Source organism: Lissotriton helveticus, chromosome 4_1 (assembly GCF_964261635.1).
Source record: "Lissotriton helveticus chromosome 4_1, aLisHel1.1, whole genome shotgun sequence".
In the NCBI taxonomy this organism is placed as follows: domain Eukaryota; kingdom Metazoa; phylum Chordata; class Amphibia; order Caudata; family Salamandridae; genus Lissotriton; species Lissotriton helveticus.
In genome coordinates this window covers 364460011-364487239 of record NC_136063.1, presented here as the reverse complement: position 1 = coordinate 364487239, position 27229 = coordinate 364460011, and the positions used below count along the sequence as shown (strand labels likewise).

Sequence of the window (27229 nt, the reverse complement as noted above, 5' to 3'; positions counted from 1 at the left end):
CGAAAGTTTAAAGCCTCAATTCACACTGGATAGGGCCCCATCCAGTTGCAGTCCACCTTGGCTAGTGCGCGCAGTCCTGTGCACTTAGGAGAAAGTTACACCAACCAAAATTAGACCGACAATCCTGGAAAGGAAACTTGCTAGTTCAGATACTCCTATCCATGTGTTTGTGGTGCCTCGCACTACACAGAATCTTAGGCAGATAAGGAAAGCAACTATAAGAAAGTGGGCTATTACTTGGAGGGTGTGAAACCCTCCTCTTGCAACAACCACTTCCTTGCCAGAGTGAACCACAAAAGTTTCTAAATTAACCTGTGCTTAACCCTCAGGGAGCTTGGCAGAAAAGCATACAGGCTTAATTTAGAGGCAATGTGTAAAGTATTTATGCAGCACACAAACAGTAGTAAAGTGACAACACAACACAAGAAAATTATCACACCAATTTAGATGAAAGTGCCAACCCCGGGCTTCTCTTTGTCACAGTCGCGTAAAGTCAAATGTTAAGGCCGAACATGAGGGAATGCGGTCCAGATACATGAGGTACATTGGGCCACGTCTTGGCTTAGCTTCGGACTTTGAAGGAAAGTCCTGGAGAAAGTGTATTTCAGTGGGGAAAGGCAGCCAGCAGTGTATGAGGAGGAGCCATTGACATCAGGAGCTGCTGGACAGAGGCACTGTGTAGATTTCTACCTTCTGACTTTGTCACTTTTTTGGTAGTCAAAAATCTCCAGTGAGATGAAGCTGCATGCTGTAGCAATGAGGGTTCCCCAAGGCCAGGTTCCTTTCATAAGTGGTCTCGCCGAACAGGATTTGTTGCGGCAGAGAACAACATAGTGGGAGCTACAGTGGAGTCAAGTCTTCTGTAGATGCACCTTGGGTAGATCAGCGAGCAGGTATCTGCCTGTCTTCTGTAGGTTTTCATGCCACATTTTGGATACAACTTTTTTAAGGCTGAACTTTTAGGGTGTGGCATGAGCAACATCTTTTACAAAATAACCAAGGCATGAGGACTGGAGGGGCACCACTTGGGGTGTTAGGACTCACTCCAGTAAAGGGCAGGTCCAGGGTTTAAGGTCTCTGAAGATTATGTCCCTAGAGCTCACACAGGAGGCCAGCCAACTAGCCCCTAGTGTCACTCTGGTAGTTATGGGTTCAAGCCTCAAGGCAGGCCTCAAGCACCAAGTCAGTCCTCTGGGGAGCAGGGCAAGCTTCAAGCAACAGGGCAGTCCTCTGGCAGCAGCCGGGCAGTCCTGTGGGTTACAAGCACGGTTTTAAGCAGCAGGGCAATACTCTGTGGGTCCACAGCAGTCCTTCTGATGTTCACTGCTGGTCAAAGAATATGCTGAACAGTTCTTCTGAGTGTCCAATATGTATACCTAGTGCCATCATATGAAGTGGGGGAATATCTTAGGCTACGCTCCACATCTGGTTCTGAAAAGCTAATTCCTCCCTCTGCACAATCTCTAAGACGTTTGAGGTAAAAAAGACTATTGTTATATGTATTTGTGTGTGCTGTGGGCAGGCCCCTTTGAAGTGCAAGTTGAGCAGAGAAAAACTCAGCCCCCACCCTTCGTGTTAGGGTGTTCCATCTTGCCCTCACTTAAGCCCTGTTGTCTCTCTGTCTGGGAGGAATGCAGAAAGCCTAACAGCAAGGTAATGGGGCCAAGGACACTGGTAACAGGCACCAAATGTTTATGACCAGAAAATGTACAGAGCAGTCAATAATCATAATTATTCTAAGTCCCAAATGAGCAGCAAAATCAAATCAACAGCAAAACATCAAAATCAAATCTGGGGGGGGGGGGGCATTGCCTACATCTATCTTTCTGGCCTCGTATTGAAGCAGACTCATAGGGATCTGATGTCCGCCTGTGAGCTCCTAGTCTCTGAAATGTGGAAGAAGGGCACGATTGTGTGCTTCACATGATCTAACATCCCCCTGGGGGATAACTTGCGCCTTTCGTTGAGCAATTGAGGGAATCCATCTCTGCTTGCTCGGCCCTCCTACCTAATCACATCTTCCTCGGTGACTTCAACCTTTAATGGAATGACACAAATTACCAGCTAGTTTCCTCCATTAAGGCTATCTTCTCCGACCTCAATTTCATTCAAGCCTGCAATGGACCCACCCACTACAAGTGCGCTACCCTTGACCTTAATATATCTAGAGATCACATCATTCAACTTGATGACATTGTTCCTTGTGATGGGTCGGATCATCACCACATCGGCTTTCACATTCGGGAAAAGGTATTGCTCAGAGAAGGTCAACCGCTCAAAAACAAACAACTGTCTTGTAATCTGAGAGACAGCCACATCTCTAATCTTTCGAACTTGAGCAAGAATCTGCTGAAACCTCCCCCTAACTTGAACAATTTGGAAGAGTTGATGGATCACTACATTAACTCCTTGTCTAATATTCTCAACTCTGCCGCTCCGAAGCAACTCAAATGATTCCTTGGAAACAATCCAAACCCTTGTTCAATGGCGCCCTTAATGATGAACGTCGCAAACTGAAGTTCTCTGAGAGACATTGGAGAAATTCCCCCTCCACCTCTAGTCTCAAGCAGTTAAGAAAGATGAGAAGCTCATATAACAAACACATTTGCATTGCTAAAAGAGATAATTTCAGCGCTCAGCTAGACAGCCCTAAAAAGCAACCCAAGAAACTGTTTGATATCATCAAACAACAGCCTAATCAATATTCCAATCCTATTCCGGCAATCAAGAACTCTGGACCACATGAGGAGGACTTCTCAGCGCACTTTTCTGAAAAGTCTAGAAGTATTGATCGGGAGCTTCAACGTGCTGCTTCTAACCTGTTGTCTATGAGCGCCTTTTGTTTGGCAGTACCTTCCTCAGTGCGTGCTGCGCTATACCCCACAGAGTACATTCCCAAAAACAATGCTGCCTGGAATTCCTTCCTGTTACCGGATATGGAGGAGTTGGTACATTCCTTGGTGTCTCTTAAACCTTACAACCATTTCAGTGATCTACTTCCCGCTGAGTTGATCAAAGACCTCAACGCTGCCATTCTCCCTCTGTGGTCCAGGATCATCCAACAATCTCTCTTACAGAGGAGGACTCCTGACTGCCTTAAAATGGGGCAAGTCACCCCCATCCCCAAGAAGCCTAATGCAGACCTGATGGATCCCAATAACTTCCGTCTGATCACCAGCATCATGTCTTTAGCAAAATTGCTCGAGAAATGAGTTCACAGACAGCTTTGCGACCACATCGAAATTTCAGCTCCTAGACCGACACCAATCAGGCTTTAGGACAGGTCACAGTACAGAAACAGCTCTCACTCATATTGTTGATGATGCCTTGAGAGCTCTTGACCAAGATGCTAAATTTCTTCTAATCCATCTGGACTTGTCTTCTGCTTTTGACACTATCAAACATGATAACTTGTTTAAACTTCTTCAATTTAAGCTGGGGTTATCTGGCCCTGTCTTAAATTAGTTCACCTCTTTCCTGCATAACCAAACCCAAGAATCAAAGTCAACCAATCTCTGGCTGCCAGTTCCACGGTCTCTGTTGGGGTACCTCAAGGATCTGCACTCATCTGTTAAGCTTAGCCTGCGCTCTCTTAACCCCTTCCATGCTCATGACGGAACGGTTCCGTCATGAGCTATGGTTGAGCTGTGCTCATGACGGAACCGTTCCGTCATGACCACGCCCGTTTTTATTAGGGCCCAGCACCGGAGGGGGAAACGCGGTCGCGCTGAAAAGGTTAACCTACAGCAGGCTTTTACAGACCTAACTAATAATTTAAATATTAACAAAAAACAGCTACAGCAGGGCTTATATGACCTGGCCACTTCTAAAAGTAAGCTTATGGAGAGTCGCCAATGAGTGTTGCCACATAAATTATGTTAGCTCCACTAGAAAATACCGCTGGGTATCTGACCAGATCAAGGAGGCAATGGGGAAGGAGCCTTCGGTTCCATTACAGGGCAGGCACAATGAAATACATTTTGTGTTTCCTATGGGTTTTAGCATTAATCTTCATTCTATGCCATGCCACTGTGATGGGAAGTTCTTAGAGTAAACAATGTTGCATTTTCTTTTCTTTTGTGGATTTTATGTTATGTATTTAAAGCATTTTTTGACCCGCCCCCCTATCTAAAAATAACTATGGGGCCCATTAGGATGTCGGGTGGATCGTCACCGCCATGCGGGCGGTGGCGATCCGCCAGACATCCTTGCCCGCTCGCCACCCATTTCCCCCCCAGCCATATTACTATGGCGGAGGGACCACGGCGGACGGAACCACCGTCTGCCGCTTTTCTGCCCCGGTCACCTTGCAGCCGGGGCGTAAAAGGGTTTATATGGTGGCGGTGTCTATCAGACACTGCCAGCTATATTAGGATGGGCTTTGGGAGCTGCCGCCGCGGAAAGGCAGGCAGTCTTTACTTTGGGGGCCCGCTGCCAGCCCCCATGGGGAAGGCGAGGTGGGGGGTGCACATGGGGGGTACCTATAGTACCTTCCTGCATTTCAATGTACAACATGACAGGCACCGCGCGGTGCCTGTCATATTGTGCATTGAAAAGCCCAACGTGCATTTTTAACATTGTGGTGGGCGGTGCTGAGAGCGCCCACCACTGTGGTGGGCGCATCCTAATTCCCCCCATGGGACCCCTGCCCTTATGGCGGGCAGTCCTATTGTCCGATAGGTTGGCGGGTGGACAAAGCCTGCCCGTCATCCTAATGTCCCCCTTAGTATTAACAACCTGAGAACTGCCATGAACATACTTTTTTAACTGACGGGTGAGGAGAAGATTATTCACATGGGCGCTTTTCTGAAAGCAGCAGTGAGAGCTTGTAACATCATGAACACTGTTTAGATCTGCTGTAATGATTAAACCTGCATTCAGACTCTGCCCACGTTTTGCCGGGGGTTGCACTTTTAAATCTCTATGTTTTTACTTATGCACTACATTTAAAAGTTGTAGACCCCACAGCTGACCCACCCATGTAGGATGGTGGCTTTGTATATACTATACTAAAAAGAGGCATAGGGTGCACAGAGTCCAGTAAGTCCCCAAAGGCATAGCAGAGGATAAAGCAGATAATACTTTTTTCTCAATTTAGTGGTAGCTCTGCTGAGCAGTTAGGCTTATCAGAGCGAAGTGTGAATGCATTTGTTGTACATTCTCATACAAAAGAGGAATGACTAACTCCAGGACAATGGTTGTAAAAATATTACTTTAGTTACTTTTATTTTAGGAACCAAGTTGAACTCAGTTACAGGTAAGTAGACTTTTCAATGATGCAATACTTTCAATATTATTGGCAAAAGGTTTGAATAGCATCAAAATACTTTTGATGTACATTAAATGCTTTTCAATGTGGTAAAAGATACTTTGTATTTCGGATCAACACAACAGTACCAGTGAGAGACCAATGCAATCCTATGGGAGGAAAGGCAGGTAAGTAACTTACAGGTCAGTAAACAGTTTACAGGTTCAGTCTCTGGGGTTTTGGTCAGCTCGGTCCTAGGGTCTGACCAAGGTACATACAGCACCACCAGCGGCACTGCAGCAGCTAGGTGCAGAGCTCATTGGGCTCAGTCTTATCTATTAGAGGCTGCAGGCACCTTGAAGAGGAACTGGTTGCAGGTAAGTACCTGTGCTTCAGAGACACAGGTCTTGGGGGGTGAGGTCAACACTAGAAGGGGACACCAAAGAGCTCTGAGACTGCACCATCATTGGCACGGGGCAGCCAGGTGCAGAGTGCAAATGAGGTAATGGGTGCCTTTTAGAAAGCAATGGAGATCTTCGGTTGCAGAAAAGGGCTGCTGGCTCATTCCAGAACACTGGCTGAAGAAATCCAATGACTGGAAAGGTAAGTTGAATAGTGGGGGAATGCCAGAACACCGTCAGTTGGGCACACCAAGGCCAGGGCGCTGTGGATGCAGGGGTGTCTTTAGGCATTGGGTTTTTCTCACCGGATCTGGTCGTGGGGACCCTTCAGGGTGAGGCTGAAGGCGTCATGGGGAAAGTCAGGAGAGGTCATCCAATGCTGAATCACAGGTCAGGATCACCTGGGGTACTTCACTGGATCAGTGGGCCACCTGGACTCGGCTGTGGGTGTTGGGTGCAGAGTTGTACAAGTGTTGCGGATCCACCTGGATCTGGAGTCTTTGGGTTAGTTTCTTGCAAGGGGTTACTGGCTGGTGATTACCAGTTTACCAACTTATCATCATCGGTAACTCTCTCTCACTCGTGAAAAGAAGAGAAAAGGAAAGAAAGAACAGTGAAATCAACACATCATTTCACTAATCAGGAAACATAAATAATAACTCCCATTTGTGCTCATATCCACACAAACATACACCCCACGTGAAAAAAATAAAAATGTGATTCTCATCAATAAAATTGAGAGGCTTGCTTGGCCACTCTGACCTTTGTTCTGGGCTGGAAGCCTATCAAACTAAAATTGGTTTCTGTTATAACCAACCTATTGTTCAATTTCCAACATGTTTCGTTGCTATGTAATTGCGCAACTTCATCAGGGCTTACAGGGGTTCATCCTTTCACTCATTCCTCGGTGTTTTTCAATTCAACACTTGCAGTGGTAGACAATGATAGACAGACAAATTCAAAAGAAATTAGGAACTTGCTGTACCGGGCAACAATAGTGAAAGTCTGTTGCATGTAGTGACGTTTGGATCACTCAAAACACAATTACCTTGAGGTGGCGCCACCAGCAAGTTCCTAATTTCTTTTACATTTGTCTGTCTATCATTGTCTACCACTGCAGGTGTTGAATTGCAGCCTAGAATAAAGGTCAGAGTGGCCAAGCAAGCCTCTCAATTTTATTGATGAGAATCACATTTTGGTTTTTTCATGTGGGGTGTATGTTTGTGTGGATATGTGCACAAATGGGAGTTATTATTTATGTTTCCTGATTAGTGAAATGATGTGTTGATTTCACTGTTCGTTTCTTTCCTTTTCTCTTCTTTTCACGAGTGAGAGAGAGTTACCGATGATGATAAGTGGGTAAACTGGTAATCACCAGCCAGTAACCCTTTGTGGCGGTTCTTCCGTGAGGTGCTCTCTCTCGCTCCTCACATTTTTTCACTGGATGGAATGTGGGGTCTGATGGTGGTAGCTGATGGGCAGTCTGTGTGTTTTTTACAAATTGGACACAGTGACGTATATGAATAAATGAAATTCTTATAAAAAGGGAAATAAGAAAAATTGGTTTTCCCATGAGTCACTTTTACACGAGATTATGTGTCTGGTAGGAGGAGTCTTTTTGTGTATGATTAGTTCCTTGCTGGACATATCTGGTGTCCACTGGAGAAAATAGTCTTTGTTGAAGACAGCACAGGTCTCTGAGGTTCTTGGAGGTTGCTGGCTGAGGTCCATACTGGTTTCTTGGAGCAGGGTCACTGGTGGAGGAGACAGGCTGGTAGGGCTGGTGCCAAGTCAGTCAGTCTTCTTCTTTACTATCACACAGCTCTTCAGTCCTTTTTCTTCCTAGGTTGTTGAAAATGAGGAATAGGGCAGCGATTAAATACTTTGTTTAATGGCATTACTGAGGTTGGGGGCAGTAGCCAATGGCTGCTATCTGTAAGAGTGACTACACCCTTTAGGTGCCCCCTCTGGGGAGAAGGGCACATCTCTATTCCTATTGGGCCTAATTCTACAAACCAAGATGGAGTCGTTTCAGATGAGGGATCTACACCAGCTCCTGGACACCATGGGGGTGTGCTAAGCCACCCTAGCGGTGTGCTAAGCCAAGGTGGACACTCCTATCCTGTTTATAATTTTTCCCACCTGTCCTGCCACCAAAAATAGGACCAGGATGGGGCGGGCATCTTCACTAATTGGAGCTGCTCAAATCAGCATGACACAAGGTTGGAGCCTTTGAGCTCACTGCCAAGTTTTGCTGTTGCTGCTAGGGGGAGGTGTAAAGAACCTCGACCTGGAGCAGGCTTTGTTTCTAACCTCTGAGAGCACAATGACTCTCACCCCATGTCTGGTGGCGGCTGGCTGGTAGGGACCAATGCACTAGAAGTTGGTAGTTTTTCAGGGGGCATCACTAAGATGCCTCCTGAGTGCATTTTATAACAATAGCATCAGTGTGGGTTTATTTTGCTGAGCAGTTTAGTAACAATCTTCCCAGCTTTCAGTAAAGCCATCACAAAGGAGCCCTTGGGAAAGCCATGTTTCACCACTATATGTGCTGAACAGAATGGCTCCAAAATACTGACTGCTGTCTTTCTGATATAAATGGTTGAAGCCAATGAAGGGCAGTGCGCCAATTCCCAGGTCAGGTAGTCTAGTTAGTAATATCTGGTGAGAAAGAGTGTTGAAAGCCGGCAAAAGATCAAGCAAAATGAGGTCAACCATCTGACTCTGATCCAGGTGGGATTTAATCACCCAATCAATCAATCAAAGAGATTTCTAGAGTGCTCTGCCACTCAATGAGTACACCGGCGCTAAATAGATTCGCTGACCCTCTTGCTGGCTAGGTTATTGATAAGCCACATTAAAAAGCCACGTTTTAGGATTACATTCATGGTAAGAAAATGATGAGGAAGAAAGGAGAAGGAGGTACCCCCCCTTTTTATTCACTGAATCACCACCCTCAGAGTGTTAGATAAGCGAAGATGTCTTGAAGGCTGATCCAGTCAGCCAATTACTGTGGACCAGTTTGATAGAAAGATCTTTGCACCAGCACAAACTGCTTGACCCATACTTATTCCTTGGTGGGTAGCCAGTGCAGCTGTTTAAAATGGGGATGAATACTTTCCCCTCTCTGGAGTTTCAACAAAAGCCACGCCACAGCATTTTGTACGAGCTGGAGTCTGCTAAGGCTGGAAGACCCCAATACAGAGAGCTGACATGATCCAGCCATAAGGTGATGAAGGCCTATATCACTATTTTGTTCTGCTGATGTGAAAGCAGATACAAGTTTCTTTAAAGATTTCAGAAACCCAAAACAGGACCGCACGATTCTAGCAACCTGAGCCCCAAATGAGAAAAAACTGTCAAATGTCACCCCTAAATTGTGTGCTATAGGAACTGAGGCAGGCAAGTCTCTGTAAGAAATAGTACATCAGGATTTAAGCTGGTAATCAACTGAGGTATCTCTTGTGTATATTAAGGGAGTGAACACACATTGATGAGGTAAGCGCAAACAGTTTCAAAATTCCATCTACAGTTTTTAGCATCCCATGTCTCTTTCAACATGTGCATGACACCGCTCACAACCCTCATCCAATCCAAAGATGTCACAATTATCTCCTACGCTGATGAGACCCAACTCATCCTCTCCCTGATGGACAACCATCACTAGAACCAACTTCCCCAACTGCATGACCATGGTAACAGACTATGTGCAAACCAACTGCCTGAAGCTCAACTCTGACAAGACTGAAGTACTGATATTTGGGAACAATACCTCTCCACTGGAACGCAGCCTGGTGGCTGTCAGAGCTAGGACCAACACCCACACCAGGAAAGAAGCCTAGGAATCATCCTAGACTACAGGCTCAACATGACGGACCATCATGCAAGAAGTCATCACCAGCAGGCTGGACTTTGGCAACACTGTCTATGCTGGAATCTCCAAACAACTCCTACACTGACCCCAGCGGATCCAGAACACCACCAAAAGACTCAACCTCCCACACCACACCTACATCAAACCTCTGGCTCAGGAAGCTTCAGTGGCTCTCCATTCACAAGCGTAGCCAAGTGAAAATTCTCACGCACACACACATAGTCCTTCACAGCACAGGAAAAGAATAACTAAACAAAACACCAGGCCCCTATGCACTGGCTCACTTACACTCGCACACACTCACCGCATTTGCAAAAGCAAAAACTTTAGGTTGCTCATTCTCTTATATCACACCCAACACATTGAACAACCTCCCTCAACAAATCAAAGTCTTCTCCTCACTTCTTGAGTTCTGAAACTAGCCAAATACCTGGCTTCTCACATAAGTACCTTGGGGACCACATACCTGCCCAAATGCCTGGATACCATCTTGGGTGATTAGTGCTCTATAACAATGAACATAACATACCAATAACATTTGAGACTAATGAGATCACTGTACCTGTGGGTGCCTGGAGCAAGAGAAAAATTATACACAACAAGCAGAAATACAACATTCCTTTTAAAATTGAGTTAGTTATTCTAAAGCCTACCATAAATTGTGCTAACTTGGTAGGAATATGCTCTTGCTACGGTTATTCATTTATGTGAACTTACTCATTATTGTCAATCTAAATGCAAAATATCATGTGCACATAAAAAAGCATTGATTTTACATATGATACAATGTATTAAGTGAAATGAAAAATAAAGATATCGTCTCACCACAGCAAATACATGTACTCTGTCTGAGGCTTACCTTGTCACTCTGGTTTAACTATTAAAAATAGCCCTGGTTTTTCTTACAGAATCGTGTTCTCCTTTGTGGTTTGATATGTAGTACATCAGCTCCGCACAATCACCACTCCAAGCAAAATCGTCCTATTAAGATTTAAGAAATATACTGGTGGAATGTAGGCAAATGTAGGCCGGTTACAAGCCAATTAATATAATCCAAATTTTAATAAAGTATTTCATGTTACATTTTTCCATCTAAGAGCACTTTACTGATGGGTGCTATTATTGTATACTGCACTAGTACTCTACTAGGCTGGCAGGAGGGCACATTGAGAGGAATGCTACCTGATGGCTAATGCAGTGTTCTGAGCTCATGTCTTGGCATCCTTTTGAGTTGAGTAAATTCAGTCCCATAAATCGGATAAAAGCAACATTTATTAATTAAAGAGCATATTATACATTACATAAGTGTGCTACCAATCAGCTGTGGGTGCTACTCTCACAATACTATCTTTCCTACTAAGTGCTATTTAGATACAATAGCTTTTTCGGCACTAAAATACATACAGAAATGCAGAATATTTGGCAATAAGCATGCAGTGCTAGTTAGCATGCAGTGCTAGTTAGTGATTTCTGTTTGTACCTATTTCTGTACTTGCATCTAATAAACCTAGAGAACAAGTACCTGATTCCTACAATGCCTACTGCCCTTTTGATGAAACACTTTTCATTTACAGGTCTAAGAGTGGATATATCCGCAGTAGATTTGCAGTTTGCACTGCAAAGTATTCCTGAAATGGGACAGGTGCGTGTGTCAGAACGATATGGAGGCTGTACTGGATATGGAAGGTACATCGAGTGGTTAACTGCAAGTGGCAAACAACCTATTTTACAGGTAGAAACACTTTCTTGGACTTTTAATGACATATTCAAATGACTGACAATATTACATTTATTGGCATATGATCTAACAATAACAGTCTGCGACTTGGGGGTAGTGGAGCACTTTATATAGTACACTGCTGATGCCTGGTTACAGAAGGCATGCCGGCAAGACGATTTGAGTCTTGCAGGGATCATAGCAGTTACATTTGGCATAGGTCAAGTGTTATATAGGTTTAAAAAGTTACTTAACTCAAGTTTTCGATGTGTCATAGGTCTTTCACGCTCCATTGTTGGGGTATTGGTGGTGGACACTGGTAGCTGCAAGCGGGTGGGAAGGCACATTATATTGTTCAACCAAAGTACATATTTTAACACTGTGCATATATTCTTTGCTCCCAATCCGCCCCCCAATGAGGTTGATGATTCCAACATATCCGGATTAAATGCCAGAATAATGGTTAGAGAAATTGTGCAGGGGGGCCTGCTTCGGAGGACTATCCTGGGAGACATGCTTCGTACACCAAATTCACAGCCCCAGGTATTTCAAGATTTGATGTTCTGGAAAATGTCCATATTTATGAATATAATGTTACAGTAAAATAGAAATAACCACAGGGGAGTGAGAAGCGAGAAATGGGTAACCCTCAGCCTCCCTGGATAGTATCAATATTTTCCCAAGAGAGGTCAAAATCATAGTAAATCTGGACCTTGTTCTTTTACTGTGACAATAATTACACAAGTTATCTAGAAATGAACTCTTAAGGTCTAAGAGGATAGTTATCTGATCTCAATATATCTTAAGCTGGTGGGAGGTCTGCACCCAGGTAAATTGATATGTCCCTGGAATCTCATGGATATATCAGTAGGATCCCCACCCATGGGTGCCACCAGTGGCATGCTTCATTATCGGATCCACACCGACTGCGCCTAGTGTGAAAGGGTGGGCTCAACACAGTTTGTAAACTGAGCTCTTTGTCTAAGGGATAACAAGTGCAAGTTAAAATCACCTTCAGGATCCAAAATTCTGTTTACTAGCAAGGTGCTTTCGAGAAAATAAAAATTGTGAGATGTTTAGTGGGTATAATGACCACTTACATCTATGGGTCAACATGTTTCATTCTGTATCTGGTGCCACCAAGGGTCAATAGCCTTTCTTCAGGTCCGGTCATGTGTGTACTATCCATGTCATATTTAGTTGACAACTACCAACTCTGAGGAATGGTTTATACAAACATCATGAAGCATGCAAACAGGTAGACCAAAGTGGACCTTTTCCTGTAATGGTCTATATCCTCTATAAAGTAGGACTTCATGAGTTAGTTGGGTGGGTGATCCCCGTAGTCACAGCTTCATCAAGGGACTTGGATCATAATCCCCTAAAGGTAGACTATTCTATAAACAGCCAATTTGCCTTTAAAATAAACATTGATAGCACTAGCCTATGTCCCTGTCACAGAGGTAGTCAACCACAAAAAGTTACTTATAGAAAAGCCATTTCTACCAACAAAATTAAGACAAAGGTAGCTCCATAATGGACTATTTTGAAGACACTTGGGTTGCCAGACTGAATAACTCAGGACTCAGGTGCCAACCAAAATTCCAAATACTATGGTGGAATGTCTATGACAACACATTGGCACAGGAAGCCAAAAGAAACAGCAGTGAAAGACGGCACAATCCACATTAGGTAGAACCCAAACTACCCTTTACACATTTATAGGAGCCTTACAAAATGAGCAATGCTACCAACAGCTAAGAAGGAAGCAATCTGTTACCCAAATTGGCTCTAAACATAGCAAACAAACTGAAAGAATGTACGATATGAAACAATTCAAAGGCAAATTCTTCATAAATAACAAAGGAGTAGGTTGCTTTGTAATGATAGCCAAAGGCATATGGTAAAATAGATAGTAACCCACCAAAGCCCTCAAAAACGTTGAACATTTGTTAAACAACAAAGTAAACCTTGTATTTTGTTAATAATGAATATAGTATTTTATTAGATCAGACCAAAAATGAATTAAGATTCCAATTTTAATGATGACGGATATAATAAAACTATATATACATGATTTAAAATCAAATTTGTCACCAATGAAGAAAGTAAAAAAATCTCAATCTATCACTTAACATTAAAATCAACAAATAAGCCAATCAATTCCACATAACACTCACATAATATTTACACACATATTATAAACTTACATTTCCCATGAAAAAAAGAAAAGTAAATAAAGAAAACACTGTTCTGTAGCTGCAGATCTTTCTCTTTATCCACATAATAAAAATAATTAATCTACCAAACATGAAAAAATATTGTCGAAACAGCCCCCAAAAAATGCATAAATGTAACTAACCCAATACAAATGCTTCACAGCATTCCAAAGGATGTAGGAATCATACAAAACCTAAAAAAGTGTTTAAAAAAATAAACAGTCCTGGAAAGCCAAGAAAAGGAAATCCAATTAAAAAGCAATGGTTTATGATAAAAAACCTTAGGGCCTGATTTAGACTTCGGCAGTTGGGTTACCCCATCACATCACTGATGAATATCCCGTCTGCTGAAATATAAATCCCATAGGATATTATAGAATTTATATTTTGGCGGACGGAATATCCATCGCCGTTGTAACTTAGTAACCGGTGCACTGAAATCTAAATCAGGCCCTTAAAACTTTAAAAAAATGTAAACTCCCAATGCCCATGGGGCATGTTCGCAGAGAAAAACCTGCAAAGTAAATAAAAACCCTCCCACAAAACAAAGTACACTCCCAAAAATACATATACATAACAGCTATGCCACAAAATGTAAGTATTGTAACTTAATTTAACATAACATAGAAAAACATTACTATAATAGTGTAGAACAACTCAAAACTCCAAATTCGTGAAAAACACTAATACATTTAAATACACAAACATCTCACAGTCAAAACTATAACTATCTTCTAGACTTTCCCCCCGAGGCCCACCCACCCCCCAAAACCCTTACAAAAATCCGTAAATAGGGCTTATGTGTTCTGATGAACAGCAGCACCTTACCACAACATGGTTCCCAGAAAATGGACTAAAAAGCACACAAATAGATTACACATTAGCAGGTAGCAGTAAAAAACAATGGCCACTAAATGAAACTAAAAAAAGACTATCTCTCCATAGAACTTAATTGGAAATATTGTGCAAATGTCGAATAAATGTATAAGAATTAAAAAAATATTACACATGTTATAATGTAAAGTAAATGTTGTGATAAAAAGTAAAACATTATAAAGTATGAAATAAAAAGAACAAATATTTTATACATACATAACAACATATATTAAAATTATGTAGATAATATGTATATCAAACAAAATAAAAGTGATAAAAAACTGTTAAACAATGGATAATAATATTTGAAAATGCACAACAGAATACTATGAGAACATAATTAACATTTTTTTTTTAAAAGAATAAAATTAAATGTTTTAAGACAAAATATATATAATTAAAAATGTCAATATAAACTTTGAAAATAGAAATAAAATAGGATAAAATGATGACATGTCTTTATTATACAGAAGAATTGAGTTAATATTAATATTGTCTACAAACGTAAATGTATTGTATTATTATATTACTATTGGACAACAATATTAATAAAATAACACAAAGGGTCCAATTACTAAGTGAGTCGGAAAGGCTCCGAACAGCATTCGGTTTGCCCGAATCCAATTCCAACCCGCTTTCCGACCGACTCGTAAACACATCTTCCAAGCAATTATAATAGTAGCAAACCTTTCGGTCGTTCCGACTCGGTTCCGATCAACATTCAGATAAAACCAGTCGCTCAGAGCCGAATCGTAAAGGTCTATGGGCTGTGTTTCTGACCGACTCATTACAATGTCAGATTTGGACAGTCTTTCTGAATCGGTTTGTCTGACACAGATCCGAATCTGGGGGCCCGTATCAGGCCCGGCTTCTCTCAGAGACCTCCGGCTGGGGTCTGTGCGGGTACCCATGGATCTCTTCGTTCCAACAATGCACAGTGTAGCAGTCACCAAGGGGTGCCCGCCACAGTATGCAAGGTTTTCTGCAACAAACCCTTTTTTCAATGGGAGCCTGTGTTGTCGGTCAGAACACAGGCTCTCATTGAAGTCAATGGGACTCCAACCAAATGGTATTTGAAAACAGAATAATTGGTCGGTCGGACTTTATGAATCATCTGATTCGGTCCGAAATGATTCCAAGAGCGAGTCGGTTGGAATGCTTTCCGACTGACATTGTAATGAGACCGAAAGTATTTCTACTGCACACACATATAAAATAAAATATTTCAGAATTAGAAAGATAAAATGAATGAATCACACTCCAACATAAATAATTTATTTTTAAAAATGTAACACTAAAGGGGCGACATTTACTATTACAACTCCAAACTATAACAATGTGAGGAATGTGTTGGATACTAAATAGGTGACATTTACTGTTCCCACTGCTATCTACACCAATTTGGGGAAAGCACTGGCCACTAAACAGGTGACATTTACTATTTCCACAAAAATCCAACCAGATTGGGGGAAGGTGTTGGACACCGAAGGGGTGACATTTACTATTCCTGCTCCAAGCTATACCAATTTGAGGGAGGTGTTGAACACTGAAGGGGTACAATTTATTATTGCCAGTCCAATCTAAACCAATCTTGGGAAAGTTGTGGACACTGTAAGGGGTAGAATTTACTATTGGTGCTCAAATCTAAACCAATTTGGGGAATGATTTGGACACAAAATGGGTGATATTTACTATTCCCACTCCCATCTAAACCAATTTGCGAAGGCTTTGCATGCTAAAGCAGTGATGCTTACTATTCCCACTCCAATCTAGCCATATTGGGGGAAGGTGTTGGATACTAAAGAGATGATATTTACTATTTCCTCTCCAATATATATACCAAATTGAGGAAAATGTTAGGCACGAAAGGGGTAGAATATGCTTTCCCACTTCAATCTAAATCAATTTGGGATAGGCATTGGGCACTAAAGGGGTAAAATTTACAATTCCCACTCCAATCTACCCATATTCGAGGAAGGTATGGGTATAAATAATTAAAGTAACTGGAAAACGTTTTCAACCTTTCCAAAGCTATAAACCATAAAATAAAACTATGACTTAAAAGGTAACAATCATAAAATGGAAAATGTTTGTAATATATTTACATTTTTTATAATTGCAAAACATATATTTAAAATAAATTATAATTTCCAAAACTATTAACACCTTTCTACTACAACAGTTTACAAAAACATTTACATTTTTAAATCAACATATTTCTGAACAATATATTTTTAAAAAGTGTTATTAATTTTAATATTTGTATTTGTTTTTATGTTTCTCATACAATTAATATATATTCTAATGAAAATATGTATTTATAAATATTAAAATGCCACAATTTAAAAATTAAATGTATGCATTTACATATTATCAAATATTTATTTTTAAATACACATTTTATAAAAATGATCCCCTAATAACCCAATATCCCCCTGCCAAAAACATATTTAACAAATATGTACATATATTAAGACAACTAAACATAAACATTTCAACAATTTAATAACTAAAAATGTAGCTTACGGAAAACATTTATCTAAAAAAATATACAAATTACATACTAATTGATACCTACAAACAATATTTGATACAATGTTATTTTCTGCATCTATATTTTTTACAGCGATATTGAAAAACTAAAAACAATATTTTTACGTTCGATATTCCTGTTGACAATAATTTTGATGTCCCAATATTCTTGACTCTGGATTTTTTTACCACATTTTTTTTCCTCGATATTCTGCCTAAACACCTTTTTCAAACCAGCGTTTCATTTAATTTTCAAACCAGTGTTTCATTTCATTCTTTTGATGAACCACAGGAAGCATGAGAGCAAGGTATAAGTACAAGTATTCAGTTATAGGTCGGATAAAAATAAAGAAACAGCATTACTACTAACATATTAACTTAATAAAGTACTCTAAATATTGACTCTATACCAACCAAAAATTCTGTATCGGCAATAAAGCTCCTTTCACAGTCACGCTCTCTAACGAATTATATTTGTCTAGTTCCCTGAGGATTCTGAAGCACGATAAACAACTCGCCCATCCTGTCATGCTCCATTCCCAGTCTTGGATGCCTATTCAAATAAAAAATTTCTGCTCAGCTTTGGTTTGTGTTCTTAATACACTGGCGTCTTTCCAATTTATCAGAATTTTCACATTTCACTCATTTATTCCTTAACAAACTAACACTCTTCTACTCTTAACCTGCATACATGCTTATATTTAGCCAGATTAGGTTGCAGAGTAATTTCTAAATGTTTAGAATAAATCATACAGTTCCCAAAGTCTTCAGATATAGGACTTTCTTCCAGCAAAGTCTTGAAATCCATTAGTTTTGGTGACAAAATGTCTTGCCTAAGGACAAAACTAACATAATAATAACAGGATAACCTATATGAGAGAGGCGATTGGAAATATGCCACCGCATCTTCAGCTGAGAATGGACAACACTTGCACACTTAACAGTCTCTAACATACAATATACTAACATATTCCCTTAACAAAATGTGAATTCACATTGGGCCAGACTAATCATTCTTTTAGTCAATGGAATGCAGCAAGCTGTGTGAAAGGGAGAAAGCAGGAATGAGCTTTATTTATCAACATATGATGCTTTCCTGTTCTCTGCCTGCACTGGTGTACAGCCTGCTACCTAGCGCACAAGCGGAAACTCTTACGCCATAGCAGAGTTGTTTGGTGCTGGAATGGACACATTATTTTCCTCGTTCAAAACGGGCTACAGAATGCAGCCCACTTTGAAAGAGGAAACAATGAGGAGAAATTAAAAAATCCTCATCATTGCGCCACCCCTGGGAAGGCTTAGCATTTTATGCATTCCAAGGTTTACCCATCTTGGTACATCTAGGACTGCCCCAAAATCCATGGATGGTTGCCCAGGATCACCCACTTTCTACCCATGGTAAGGCTTCCAGGGCATAGTAACCCAAGCGCTATGTTCTGTTACTCTAGATTTACCAAGCAACACAGGGCCACACAAGGTGGCCGTGCGTTGATTGGTAAATCTGACTTAAGTATTCCGTTCCCCTTGCGAGTGTATATGCAAGGGCAACACCATAAAATGATAAACCTGACCCACTGTCTTTATAATTACCTTCTAATTCATCCCTTTGTGTTGACTTCATGTGTTCTTTTTCATAATGTATGGTAGGTAATTCATCTTGTGAAGGAAAAACATATCCCACCGGAGCAATTAAACATAACATTAAGCTAACTAGAATTATTAATGTCATTATTAATGAAAATATACCAGCATTGTTCACAGCATCTTCTGTACACCATATTCTACTGAGAAAAAATAAACACACAGGTGCAAAGGATTGTAAAATAAAACATCTGGAATCAAACTATTATTTTAGGTTCACTTCATTAATTCAGCTCACAGGATTCAAGAACCCCTGTTATTTTCCTCTGGATCCCTAAGTTACAAAACAGAATCAAATCTTTCAACTATTTATCTCATAAGTTCATTAGGACATGTTAAAAGTTCAAAGTTGTTCTTATTCTGGTTTGGCTTCAAAAATGAACTGGCAACAATTTGCCATATAATAAACTTCCACTTCTCACTCTTCATTTGCAGAGACTCATGCTCGATAAGTCCACTTAGGAGATGTGCATTTTTCTATTTGTCTTTCTTTCAGCATTTATTTGGCTACAGGATATTCCCTTTCACTATTCTCAGATTCAATTTCAATTGTCTCTGGTTCTTCTCTGGTTGATTCTGGACACAGTGGGCCATATTATCAAGAAAAGGCGATACATTATGGCCGCTTTTATCGGCAGGTAACTGCCGCTAAAGCGGCGATAATGGGCTAGATAATATGGCCTTGTGAATTCCCATAGAAGCCCAGGTTCTGGTGTTAACCTGGGCTTCTATGGGAATTCACAAGGCCATATTATCAAACCCATTATCGCCGCTTTAGCAGCAGTTTCCTGCCGATAAAAGTGGCGATAATATATTGCCCTTTCTTGATAATATGGCCCAGAGTCTCTAGTGCGATATTTTACTGCTTATTATGAATACAGGACACTTGTCTACTCATTGTGCATTCTCAACTTCTGTTTCTTCACTTCTAACTGCTGCTGAAACTTCTCAAGTTGCAACAGGCCTTGTGCTTTGATCAACATCAGCATATTGACTTACAGTTAACTGCTTTCTTATGGGGTTTCTTGAGCCTCGAATTTTCAGATTCACTTTTTCACGAACTGGCATTTCAATCTGAGGGGCCCATTTCGATGACGGACGGAAGCCCATCCGCGCGGGTGGCGGTGGTGGAAAACGTCTATTTTCCCGCTCCAGGTTCGGTCACTGCCACCACTAAATTACAATGGTCACACAGAGGCCATTTTACGTCCATCGCATTCTGTCAGGCTCCATCACACTTTTTTGCGTAGGCAAGGGTGGTGGACAGAGCCAACAGAGCAAGACCGGCGTGCGGAAACACGTTCCGTCACCAACCAGATTACAATGTTCCCACCGACGCGTAAAAACCACTGCGTCACGGATAGCGTAAACACAACAACAGAGAGGGAAAGCAGATACTTTAGCCATCAGAACCACCGGAACCACCGTGGAATTTGCACTACAGGCCTTCCTGCTTCTCTACCTGATGCACCTCCGGCAGACAAGATGCCGCCGCGTTCAACAGCAAAGGTACATAACAATCATCTCCAGGAATGCAACCTCTATACAAATACAACTCCCAGAAAGCATTGCAGCACCACAATGAATGTGGCAACCTACCAAATGCAAAGTGTGAGGCCCACCCAAACCCCATGAGCGACTCTTGGTGCCCCTGAAGGTAAATGGGGCCAATGCCGAGCCCTGCAATTGCCGAGTGCGTACACCACAATATCAAAATATTTACTCCGCAAGAAGGGTCCTATTGGCTGAAGGCTCATTCGCATAGTGTGTGCCACAACGCTGCAGCATGGAAGCTGCGACTACACTCATGCAAGTTTTAATTGGGGCCATTGCGTGTCATCGCTGCGGATGCCAGCTAACGTGCATGCAAACATATTCTGCATTAGCATTGTCGCCACATATCACAACTCATTCACCTAAAATGATTGTTGCACCCTATGTGTAATGTTGTGGGGCACGAGGCAATCATGCATATGAAGTAACCATACAGGCACTGTACTAGCATGGCCCAGGGCACATGCGTCCAGCCACGTTTGTTGCCAGGATCACATGTCCATTGACACCTGTGCTGCGTGGCTGTGGGGTGGGGGGTAAGCCAGCCCACTGGGTGTGGCTGGTACATCAGTACAACTAGAACAGTGACCAGCTGGTCACTATACTCTGAGGGGCAGATTTATGAAGGCCTTGCGCCGCCGGTGCGTCACTTTATTTGACGCAACGGCGGCGCAAACAATGCGCCCTATTTACAACGCCCTATTACAACGTGACGCATCTAGGAGATGCGTCACGTTGTAAAGCCCTGTGCCATAAGGAGGCGTTCCTGCGCAGGGGGGGCGTTCCTGCGCAGGAACGCCTCCTCAAAGTGGCTGAGTGAAATCTATGAGATTTCACTCAGTCACTTTCAGGACAATGCAGCATTGTGGAGATGGGGCACCCCCGAGCCTTGCTGGAGCTGCGTCCAGCAATGTGCCACCTTTACGGCTCAGATGCGTCACGCATCTGTGCCGTTTTTGCCTCATGGTGCGCCGCATTGTAAATGCGGCGCACCATGGGTGGCGGAGCAGCGGCGCAGGATGACTGGCGCATCCCTGGGGATGCGCCAGTCATCATAAATCTGCCCCCCTAGGTATAGGAGAGTTTGACCTTTGAGTCAAGTCTTCGCACACATGGTATGTCCAAGAAAAGGAGAGTTCAATTACATACATAGTCATGCCTCGTGGCCAGCATGGACTGAAATGAGGAAGGAGTCAAAAATGACAAAGGTCACTTGCACTCTACCAATGTAGTGTAATGAAAAGTCCAACCTGTGAGCATCGCTTGAATATTCCTTTACATCTGACTGGCATCTCTTGGCCAGGGGTAGACTTGTGAATGGCCAGTGATGTAGGCAGACAATCAGAGGTGTCCATTGTCTGCGAATCAGATGTACTTGTACTAGCACTCACAACACATGTCCTGGTGTGGCGTGCAGTGTGCTTAGCCACCATTGCCTGTAAATGTACCCACACACATCACAGGAGTGCACATGAGGAATAAACATACAGCTCTGACTGACATCATCGGTCATTGTCAGCCATGTGGGCAAGTATACACAATCCATGTCTATTTGTGCCTCATTCAGGTGAACTTTGCAATGTCTGTCACGCAAATTCCACACACACTCACGCAGGACTGACCCCATAATGTCCACATGTCTCTGTCCACCGTACTGTATATCCATGTTGCGTTGTCCAGATTACACTCACCGCCCCATCCCGTAATGTTGTTGTGTATTGTGGGACTGAGGCTTGCGCTCATGCAGGGACAGCAGCTACATGCAACTTAGCACTTAAGTTGGGAAACACAAGTGCTGTGCCATCTAACCACAGGGCAAGTCATCCTTGATGTAGGAGTGTACTATATGCCATACACATCGACCTCTTTGGATGTCGAAGTGTCAGTATGTCGAGTGAGTGCTGAAAAACAGCGTCTGAATGGAGGTCACTTGTGCATTTCACTTGACCATAAGTCCTGTCAAAGTTGTGGTTGTATGAGTCTCTGGGTAAGCTGTTCACCACATCTCATCTATAACTAAGCTCATGTTTCTGTACTCTGACATACGTAGGAGGAGACCACCCATCTTTCGCACTGTCCCTGACCTGACAACAATGGAGGGCATCAAATCGATAATGAAATGCAGTTTGGATCGCCGCACACTACAGAACTCATGTGTCCATTTGGATCCCCATTTGAAGTCCAAAATACTATATCCGGCAGCATTGTCTGCTATAGTCAAGGTTATGGCTACACTGCATTCCTTTGCTACCGGGTCTTACCAGTACACTGTGGCCAGCCCCAGCGGGATGTCACAGCTCATGTTCAGCATGGTGTTGCCTGACAGCCTGTCAGCATTGATGCTTTACAAGGACAGACATGTGTACTTCCTGAAGAGGGATGATTTGGCAGCTCTGAAGGGGGATACTATGACCTGGGAGGCATTCCAAATGCTTGTTCTGCCACAGGCAAGTGAACATATCTATAGGAACCGTAAACACTACCACTCCATCAACCTGCAAGTGGCATGCCAGGAGGATCAGATTATCCGACAGGTGTGTGCAAAGTATCCTGGGTCGGCACATGACTCCCACATCTTGCGGAACAGCACCATACCCCAATTGATGGCCAATCTACACCCAGATTGGGCCTGGCTTGTTAGGGAGTGGGCTGTGTCAATGACTGTGATGTATATGTCACATATTCAGATCACACTGTTTGCCTGTTTGTCTCATAAATAGGTGACTCTGGGCATACCAATCATCCATGGTTGCTGTCTCCACTGCGGAATCCAACAACGCTGGGGTAGTCCAATACAATGATGCACATGGGAAGACACGTCGTGTGGTGGAGTGCACTTTTGGACTGCTGAAGTCAAGATTTAGCTGCCTGGACAAGACTGGTGGGGCCCTCATGACTTCACCACAGAAGGAATGCCAGACTGTAGTCAACTGCTGCATGCTACACAACCTGGCCTTGTGCAGCAGAATCCCCATGAATCTGGACGACGGTGAACAGCAGCAGCCCACCGCTCCCAGCCCACACATGCCCAGTAACGATGACAGTGGTGAGGAAGAAGGCCTTTATCAGTGTCAACAGCTCATTGTCAATTACTTCAGTTGAGTGTAAGGTGAAAATGAGCGACGATGACTGTATCTGCGTGCCTTGCTGTCCTCTTACAGATTTGATATGTGTTGCTGGCATTTTAGACAAATACAGGACTATGCGCTGGATCAGAGAACTTGGCCAGGCAGGCACTGAGCACCCAGAAGCACAGGAACCAATTGCTATAGTGCCCCAGTAGTTATTCTATTCACACAGAGCTATTCAGGCACTTGTACACAAGTAGAGAAGTTGAAGACAAGAAACGCTTTGAAATGTGCGTTTTTTACTACAGTGTCAAAACATGCTATATATGTACCACAACAAGCTGAGAATGCATGAGTACAACAACAGTTACCATAGTGACACAGCCATATCACATGAAGCTAGATGTCACATCAATAATCTCTCTGGATGGAGACCCACAAGCATATCCCCCACCCCTTGCATGAAAGACTTTAATGGGATGTCCCTGGTCTCTGGGCTTTGTCAGCAGACCTCATTCCTCAGCATATACATGGTGAAATGTACATTCCATGTGATGTGTCACTCTCATCACTGGATGTATCACTCTCCAAGTGTGGGGCAACTAGCCCGCCTTCCCATGACATCTAAAAGGCACCCGTGTCCCCTAGCAGCTGAGAGTTGGGGTGCCAGGGCCAGAACAGAACAGAATGGCAAGGTACAATGCTCTCCGTTCACGGACAGATTTTTCAGCCAGAACTCCAGGACCACGCTGAGTACAACCTCTGAGGACACTTCTCACGTGACAGGCATATAATTAGGTAGGTGCAAAACAACTACGCCATGTTATATTCCAGCAATACAGCAGCATAATGTAAGCCGGGCTCATGCCAGTCGACAATGTCCACAACGGTTTGATGACGCCTCCCCTTGCTCAGTTCTGTGGTACCAAGCAAAATAGACCACAGAGGTCAGCAAGCAGAGTTAAAGCCAATGAAGACGTGGCAAAAGTCAGAGAGCTGAATGACAATTCCTGTCAGTAGGCGTTAAAAAGGCAAAAGGATATTGAATTAGTCACCAACAGTTCATGTGTCTGTTAAGTAGATACGAATCCAAGAAGGCACAGGCAGCTTAGAAGGCAATAAGTTCCAAAAGATGGTCCAAATCATCTTCAGCAAAAAGGTCCGCCATCCAATCCAGCTGGATAAAGGAACAGATGTGCTACTCGCACCACGAGAATGAAAGGAGAATCCCATGGCAACCTGGGAGAGGTTAGATGTAGGCATTGTACAGGAGCCATTGTACAAATGCACAGGCGCAGCTGTCAGCCTGTCTGGCACATTGAAAGACATTCCATAAACATGTATCACTGAAGCAGTCCTGGTCGTAGACCAACAAAGGAGTCACCCACACCTCATAATCCAGGGCAGGCAGGGATGTTTTGGAAAGGTAGACATCCATGGACCAATAATAGGGGCATCTGCGACAGTAGAACACAGGTTGAACACAAGTGAAATAAGCGTAGCGGAAGGTTAGCCTAAATCTGTTGCGAAGCACAGCTAATAGGACACACCCAAAGAGAAACTGCATGCGGTCACGGTACAGTTGCAACTGACCGGGGTCATCCAGGACCACAGGACGGTCAGACATGGCGTGAGAGCAATCTCAGAACCAGCGCTCAGCTGCACAGCTAAACTAATGATCTTAAACCACTAAATGCAGTATGTAAAATGGAGGAATAACACCCGGGAGTATTCCTGAAATCGCATGAAACAAAGAGACAGGGCTACAGCCCACAAGTTTGAAAAAATTTGCAACAGCCTTCCGTTTCAGACGCTATCAATAATTTGTGTGTCGGTACCCCGAGAAAAAAGTTGGAGTGCCATGTTCAGCAGTGACTGATTTGCACGGGACGGCTAAGCCACCTGGAATTTGAAGGTCTCTGGGCTAATGTGGGAGCGACTACTTGTCCAGACAGAAGCATATTATGCCTGCACACTGATTGAAGTATGCTTTCACTGTGGGAATGTGAGGCCACAAATGAATAACTACAATCACATATGAGGGAGTGAGGAGAACATTGCTACAGCAAGGAACACGGCATGCAATAGTTCCTATCTACGTGCTGCCTGCCCTGGGACCGCTGCAGTTGTGCTCATTCAGGGGAAGTTAACTTCGGTTGGCACATGGATGTAGTGTGGGTATGTTGTCATGGACTGGTGTTCATGTGGTTCAACATGCATGAATCACACATGTCACATGTTAACCCCTGTGCAACAGTACTTGAGTGTGTGAATGCGACAATGCCACTATCGTCCACATGACAGGATCTGTTGTGATGCTGGCTCTTGTATGCACACTGCTCAGGATTTCATTGGTCTGCTCTATGTAATCTGTGACAACTGCCGTCATATCCATGATGATGTTGTTAGGGGAATGGGGACACACAGGCTTCACCTCCCAGCACAGTTCATCCATTAGCATTAGGTTAAATGCAGTTCAGACATAATGCTTCGGCAGGGAGAGGTACAGAGATCAGAGTGGATTGTGGCTGCTACCACAGCAGACACCGATCACAATGTATCTAATCCCTACTGATGTAGGAGGATCACACAACACACGTGTCTAGGGATTGACAGCACTGACCTGCATCCAGCCGTGGTGACTCACTTCCACGGAAAGACAAGTGAGCATTTCAACTGCAGTGCATTTACCAGGATGCTGATGGGTAAACTGTACTGAGAGGTGAAGTTGTGTGCTCCCATCCCAATTCTGTCCATGTCAAATCACTGTCTTCTCCTTGTGGTGTTCCAGGTTCCTCTACTCTGTCAATGGATTGTCGCATTCATGTCTCATGATACATTGTAATTTGAGTTAACATGCTACTTACCATGATAAATACTCCTCTTGTCACAAAGGCATGCAGATGTGATTAGTGTTTATTTGTAAATGAGTGACAGGTGAGGGTTGAAGCTGAAAGTGATGGTACATGGACACTTTGGGTAGAAGACACAATAGTGGTATTCCACAGTCCAACTGTACACTCGCATCCTCGTGGCAATGTGGGATCGGATTTACAACACAGTCAATGCTTGGTGTAACACTGGTGACATCAACGTTGGCTCCAAGAACTGATACGGCACAGTGCTTTGCCACGTGATCCTCCCTGGGACTTTTTCGAACACCCTCTATGCCGTTTGGCCTGGGGGAACCTGCTGGAATGATCAGAGTTGTCTGAGTATTCACTGTGATGTGACTCACCCCTCTCTGTGGCAGTCTCTGAGGTGCTGTGACTATCATCTGGCTGGACATGTTAGCTGTTTGTGCTGCATGCATTTCCCCAGAACAACCACAAGCTGGCCCATGTATTCAGCAATGTGTCCCAAACAAGTATACATGGACCTCTGCAGCAGGCAGAGTTCACGCAGTTCATCATCGACCTGGCTCATCTGTCACTGGTTCTGCTGGTATGCACCAAGGACAGGTTGCATGGTGGCCTGGGCCTCTGTCTAACTGTCCTCCTGTGACTGTCCCCCAGTTGTCCTGCCACCTGCCCTGCTGCCATGGACCTGTGGCAGCGCTTGGCGCTGCGGCCACATCTCACGCCAGATAAATTACACCACAATTAACCGGACACGCGGTTCACATGTTCCCGCTGTCAAACACACGTTGTGAACTTTAGGCACATGTTCTGGGACTGTCCCAACATACAAGAGTACTGGAACAAAATACATCAAACTCTCCAAGCAGTAGTCAATCTCCCGAACATCATGGGAGGCGTACGCTCTGGGTGTTCACCGGAAAAAGAAATTGAAAAAATTGCAATGGCGCTTTGCATCGATGGCCATCCTCCTGGCGAAGATAAGTATAGCCATGCACTGGAAGGCTCCAGCAGGGCCCCCAGGGGCCACTTGGGTAGGTGCAATGCACAAATGGGGAGCAGCAGAGGAAGAGACCCTGAGGGAGGAGGAAGTAAAGGGTACAAGAAAACACCCTATATCTATGGAATGGGCGCAATTATTAATTCACTTCAAACAGGAGACGACAGCGGGAGAAACACCAGAGGCAACACATCTCCCATTTCATGCCCCCCCCAGTCTCCCATAACACGGACCCCTGATG

General features: G+C 43.3%; 1 protein-coding gene across 1 annotated transcript in view; it reads left to right on the top strand.

The window, feature by feature from the left end:
- The window catches only part of LOC144828000 (fibrocystin-L-like), a 1506874-nt gene that overhangs the window by 664158 nt on the left and 815487 nt on the right, over positions 1–27229 (top strand). The window contains exons 26-27 of the mRNA XM_078686147.1: positions 11098–11255; positions 11661–11783. Coding sequence (XP_078542273.1) covers positions 11098–11255; positions 11661–11783 — 281 coding nt within the window. The remainder of the gene's footprint in view (positions 1–11097; positions 11256–11660; positions 11784–27229) is intronic.